The 6,664-nt window shown below is 45.0% G+C and overlaps 1 protein-coding gene across 1 annotated transcript in view; it reads left to right on the top strand.

The window, feature by feature from the left end:
* KMT2A (lysine methyltransferase 2A) overlaps positions 1-6,664 on the top strand; it is a 95,902-nt gene that overhangs the window by 71,473 nt on the left and 17,765 nt on the right. The window contains 2 exon segments of the mRNA XM_017883057.1: positions 333-4,581; positions 5,478-5,558. Of these exon segments, the coding sequence (XP_017738546.1) occupies positions 333-4,581; positions 5,478-5,558 (4,330 nt within the window).

The following is a 6,664-nucleotide window of genomic DNA, read 5'->3' as shown; positions in this document are numbered from 1 at the left end:
AAAAAAAAAAAAAAAAAAAAATACAAAAATTAGCCGCGTGTGGCGGCACATGCTTGTAATCCCAGCTACCCGAGAGGCTGAGGCAGGAGAATCGCTGGAACCCAGGAGGTGGAGATTGCAGTAAGTCAAGATCATACCACTGAACTCCAGCCTGGGTGACAGAGTGCGACATTGTCTCAAAAAAATAAATAATAAATAAATAAATAGAAAATGTAGATTTCCAGTTATCTATAAATATATGTATATATATATAGCCAAATCATTGAAACCAGTGACTTCTACATATTTGTTCTACCTACAATAGCATTTATTACTTTTTCTCTCTTGTTTAGGAAGTCCTACCCCAACCACTCATGAAATAGTCACAGTAGGTGATCCTTTACTCTCCTCTGGACTTCGAAGTATTGGCTCCAGGCGTCACAGTACCTCTTCCTTATCACCTCAGCGGTCCAAACTCCGGATAATGTCTCCAATGAGAACTGGGAATACTTACTCTAGGAATAATGTTTCCTCAGGCTCCACCATTGGGACCGCTACTGATCTTGAATCAAGTGCCAAAGCAGTTGATCATGTCTTAGGGCCACTGAATTCAAGTACTAGTTTAGGGCAAAACACTTCCACCTCTTCAAATTTGCAAAGGACAGTGGTTACTGTAGGCAATAAAAACAGTCACTTGGATGGATCTTCATCTTCAGAAATGAAGCAGTCCAGTGCTTCAGACTTGGCCTCCAAGAGCTCCTCTTTAAAGGGAGAGAAGACCAAAGTGCTGAGTTCCAAGAGCTCAGAGGGATCTGCACATAATGTGGCTTACCCTGGAATTCCTAAACTGGCCCCACAGGTTCATAACACAACATCTAGAGAACTGAATGTTAGTAAAATTGGCTCCTTTGCTGAACCCTCTTCGGTGTCGTTTTCTTCTAAAGAGGCCCTCTCCTTTCCACACCTCCATTTGAGAGGGCAAAGGAATGATCGAGACCAACACACAGATTCTACCCAATCAGCAAACCCCTCTCCAGATGAAGATACTGAAGTCAAAACCTTGAAGCTATCTGGAATGAGCAACAGATCATCCATTATCAATGAACATATGGGATCTAGTTCCAGAGATAGGAGACAGAAAGGGAAAAAATCTTGTAAAGAAACTTTCAAAGAAAAGCATTCCAGTAAATCTTTTTTGGAACCTGGTCAGGTGACAACTGGTGAGGAAGGAAACTTGAAGCCAGAGTTTATGGATGAGGTTTTGACGTCTGAGTATATGGGCCAACGACCATGTAACAATGTTTCTTCTGATAAGATTGGTGATAAGGGCCTTTCTATGCCAGGAGTCCCCAAAGCTCCACCCATGCAAGTAGAAGGATCTGCCAAGGAATTACAGGCACCACGGAAACGCACAGTCAAAGTGACACTGACACCTCTAAAAATGGAAAATGAGAGTCAATCCAAAAACACCCTGAAAGAAAGTAGTCCTGCTTCCCCATTGCAAATAGAGTCAACATCTCCCCCAGAACCAATTTCAGCCTCTGAAAATCCAGCAGATGGTCCAGTGGCCCAACCAAGCCCCAATAATACCTCATGCCAGGATTCTCAAAGTAACAACTATCAGACTCTTCCAGTACAGGACAGAAACCTAATGCTTCCAGATGGCCCCAAACCTCAGGAGGATGGCTCTTTTAAAAGGAGGTATCCCCGTCGCAGTGCCCGTGCACGTTCTAACATGTTCTTTGGGCTTACCCCACTCTATGGAGTAAGATCCTATGGTGAAGAAGACATTCCATTCTATAGCAGCTCAACTGGGAAGAAGCGAGGCAAGAGATCGGCTGAAGGACAGGTGGATGGGGCCGATGACTTAAGCACTTCGGATGAAGACGACTTATACTATTACAACTTCACTAGAACAGTGATTTCTTCAGGTGGAGAGGAACGACTAGCATCCCATAATTTATTTCGGGAGGAGGAACAGTGTGATCTTCCAAAAATCTCACAGTTAGATGGTGTTGATGATGGGACAGAGAGTGATACTAGTGTCACAGCCACAACAAGGAAAAGCAGCCAGATTCCAAAAAGAAATGGTAAAGAAAATGGAACAGAGAACTTAAAGATTGATAGACCTGAAGATGCTGGGGAGAAAGAACATGTCATTAAGAGTTCTGTTGGCCACAAAAATGAGCCAAAGATGGATAACTGCCATTCTGTAAGCAGAGTTAAAACACAGGGACAGGACTCCTTGGAAGCTCAGCTCAGCTCATTGGAGTCAAGCCGCAGAGTCCACACAAGTACTCCCTCAGACAAAAATTTACTGGACACCTATAATACCGAGCTCCTGAAATCAGATTCAGACAATAACAACAGTGATGACTGTGGGAATATCCTGCCTTCAGACATTATGGACTTTGTACTAAAGAATACTCCATCCATGCAGGCTTTGGGTGAGAGCCCAGAGTCATCTTCATCAGAACTCCTGAATCTTGGTGAAGGTTTGGGTCTTGACAGTAATCGTGAAAAAGACATGGGTCTTTTTGAAGTATTTTCTCAGCAGCTGCCTACAACAGAACCTGTGGATAGTAGTGTCTCTTCCTCTATCTCAGCAGAGGAACAGTTTGAGTTGCCTCTAGAGCTACCATCTGATCTATCTGTCTTGACCACCCGGAGTCCCACTGTCCCCAGCCAGAATCCCAGTAGACTAGCTGTAATCTCAGACTCAGGGGAGAAGAGAGTAACCATCACAGAAAAATCTGTAGCCTCCTCTGAAGGTGACCCAGCACTGCTGAGCCCAGGAGTAGATCCAGCTCCTGAAGGCCACATGACTCCTGATCATTTTATCCAAGGACACATGGATGCAGACCACATCTCTAGCCCTCCTTGTGGTTCAGTAGAGCAAGGTCATGGCAACAATCAGGATTTAACTAGAAACAGTAGCACCCCTGGCCTTCAGGTACCTGTTTCCCCAACTGTTCCTATCCAGAACCAGAAGTATGTGCCCAATTCTACTGATAGTCCTGGCCCGTCTCAGATTTCCAATGCAGCTGTCCAGACCACTCCACCCCACCTGAAGCCGGCCACTGAGAAACTCATAGTTGTTAATCAGAACATGCAGCCACTTTATGTTCTCCAAACTCTTCCAAATGGAGTGACCCAAAAAATCCAATTGACCTCTTCCGTTAGTTCTACACCCAGTGTGATGGAGACAAATACTTCAGTACTGGGGCCCATGGGAAGTGGTCTCACCCTCACCACAGGACTAAATCCAAGCTTGCCAACTTCTCAATCTTTGTTCCCTTCTGCTAGCAAAGGATTGCTACCCATGTCTCATCACCAGCACTTACATTCCTTCCCTGCAGCTACTCAAAGTAGTTTCCCACCCAACATCAGCAGTCCTCCTTCAGGCCTGCTTATTGGGGTTCAGCCTCCTCCAGATCCCCAACTTTTGGTTTCAGAATCCAGCCAGAGGACAGACCTCAGTACCACAGTAGCCACACCATCCTCTGGACTCAAGAAAAGACCCATATCTCGTCTACAGACCCGAAAGAATAAAAAACTTGCTCCCTCTAGTACCCCTTCAAACATTGCCCCTTCCGATGTGGTTTCTAATATGACATTGATTAACTTCACACCCTCCCAGCTTCCTAATCATCCCAATCTGTTAGATTTGGGGTCACTTAATACTTCATCTCATCGAACTGTCCCCAACATCATAAAAAGATCTAAATCTAGCATCATGTATTTTGAACCGGCACCCCTGTTACCACAGAGTGTGGGAGGAACTGCTGCCACAGCGTCGGGCACATCAACAATAAGCCAGGATACTAGCCACCTCACATCAGGGTCTGTGTCTGGCTTGGCATCCAGTTCCTCTGTCTTGAATGTTGTATCCATGCAAACTACCACAACCCCTACAAGTAGTGCATCAGTTCCAGGACACGTCACCTTAACCAACCCAAGGTTGCTTGGTACCCCAGATATTGGCTCAATAAGCAATCTTTTAATCAAAGCTAGCCAGCAGAGCCTGGGGATTCAGGACCAGCCTGTGGCTTTACCGCCAAGTTCAGGAATGTTTCCACAACTGGGGACATCACAGACCCCCTCTACTGCTGCAATGACAGCAGCATCTAGCATCTGTGTACTCCCCTCCACTCAGACTACAGGCATAACAGCCGCTTCACCTTCTGGGGAAGCAGACGAACACTATCAGCTTCAGCATGTGAACCAGCTCCTTGCCAGCAAAACTGGGATTCATTCTTCCCAGCGTGATCTTGATTCTGCTTCAGGGCCCCAGGTATCCAACTTTACCCAGACGGTAGACGCTCCTAATAGCGTGGGGCTGGAGCAGAACAAGGCTTTATCCTCAGCTGTGCAAGCCAGCTCCACCTCTCCTGGGGGTTCTCCATCCTCTCCATCCTCTGGACAGCGGTCAGCAAGCCCTTCAGTGCCGGGTCCCACTAAACCCAAACCAAAAACCAAACGGTTTCAGCTGCCTCTAGACAAAGGGAATGGCAAGAAGCACAAAGTTTCCCATTTGCGGACCAGTTCTTCTGAAGCACACATTCCAGACCAAGAAGCAACATCCCTGACCTCAGGCACAGGGTGAGAGATCCAAATACTACCTAGGCTAGGTCTGTGGGATTTCATGCTGTAAATTAGGGGCTGTTGATGTGGTACTCTCTGGGAGAGACACTCTTCTGTTCAAGTTGCGTTACCTGGGAGTTTTCTGGGTTTTGAATTTTTTTCTCTCTGAGTGGTGATTTATATAGCAAAATGTAGTTCCATCCATGGGCAGTTTGTCTCTTGGATAGAACCACATCTAATTACTTTTTGCTCTGATTTCACACAGTGTTGCTGTTTGTTCCTGTTTCTTTTTTACTGAGGCTTATACTAGAGAATGATTATTCTTATCTTGAGGGCAAAGCTCCCTCTGGGTAAATCCACATAGAGTCCTTTTTTTAAAACTTTATCATTGAAAGCCAAGCATAGTGACTCATGTCTGTAATCCCAGCACTTGAGAAGGCTGAGGCAGAAGGATTGCTTGAGCTCAGGAGTTCAAGATTAGCCTGTGCAAAATAGTAAGACCCTGTCTCCACAAAAAAAAATTTTTTTGTAGAGTGTTTGTGGTGTGGTGTTGCACACCTGTAGCCCCAGCTATTCAGGAGGCTGAGGTGGGAGGATTGTTTGAGCCCAAGAGTTAGAGGCTAAATGAGCCATGGTCATGCCATTGCACTCCAGCCTAGGTGGAGTGCACCTATGTAGCGACCACTCGGATCAAGATACAGAACATTTCTAGCAACCCACAAGGGTGCCTTCTCTTATAAGGTCAGTGCCCCCTCAAAGTAACCATTATTCTAACCTTTATGACCTTAGGTCAGTTTTGCTGGCTTATAGACTTTATCAGATCCTGATAGAGCCATTTCTTTCGACTCACCTCCACATTCTGTACATATTTACTGGTGGTTTGTCTTGAAAAGATACAAACGCCTGTGTTCCAGGACTCCAGGAGCAGAGGCTGAGCAGCAGGATACAGCTAATGTGGAGCAGTCCTCCCAGAAGGAATGTGGGCAACCTGCAGGGTAAGCTGAAGAATTTGTCCTTTAAGACTAAGCTCTCAGTTTTGTCCACCTCATTTAAAAAATAGTTCTTCCAGGCCAGGTTCACGTCTGTAATCCTAGCACTTTGGGAGGCCAAGGCAGGCGGATCACGAGGTCAGATCAAGACCATCCTGGCTAACATGGTGAAACCCCATCTTTACTAAAAATACAAAAATAATTAGCCGGGCATGGTGGTGGGCGCCTGTAGTCCCAGCTACTCGGGAGGCTGAGGCAGGAGAATGGCGTGAACCCAGGAGGCGGAGCTTGCAGTGAGCTGAGATCGCGCCACTGCACTCTAGCCTGGGCAACAGAGCGAGACTCCATCTCAAAAAAAAAAAGGTAAAAAAATAGTTCTTCCTGATTCACATTTTTGTTTTCTTGCCAAAGTTTTTAAATGGGAATAATACAGGCTTGTAAAAAAGTAAACAAAAAATAGAACAGAAGAATTATTTAAATAATGGATAATAATTTCCTGTTTGTCCCCCTCACCCCCGCCCAATCTATTCCCTAGAGGTGGTCATTGCTAATAATTTGTTTTTATCTATGCAGACATTTCTATGCATATACAGATAAACATGGTATATATATGAATATGTATATGCTTTTTTACATAAAAGGAATAATACTGCACATACTGTTCTGTATTTGGATTTTCACTTATGTACATCTTTCTGTGCCAATATATATAGGTGTGCTTCACTTTTTAAATCGCTGCCCCCAATTCTATTGTGTGGATCTACAGTAATTTAATGAGTCCTCTATTGATAGATATTTGGATTGTTTCCAGAATTTATTTAGTTTAAAAAAGTGAAAATTGGGCCTGGACACAGTGGCTCATGCCTCTAATCCCAACACTTTGGGAGACCGAGGCAGGAGGATTGCTTGAGCCCAGGAGTTTGAAACCAACCTTGGCAACGTAGGGAGACCCTGTCTCTACAAAAATTAAAAATTAGCCAGGTGGTGGTGCACATCCACAGTCCAAGCTAATGTAGGAGGATTGCTTGAGCCTGGGAATTGGAGGATGCAGCAAGCCGTGATTGCCACTGCACTCCAACCTGGACAACAAAGTGAGACCGTATCTCAAAAAA

Source organism: Rhinopithecus bieti, unplaced genomic scaffold, assembly GCF_001698545.2.
Source record: "Rhinopithecus bieti isolate Rb0 unplaced genomic scaffold, ASM169854v2 scaffold_11964, whole genome shotgun sequence".
Classification (NCBI taxonomy): domain Eukaryota; kingdom Metazoa; phylum Chordata; class Mammalia; order Primates; family Cercopithecidae; genus Rhinopithecus; species Rhinopithecus bieti.
This window is presented reverse-complemented; position numbering and strand designations above follow the sequence as displayed.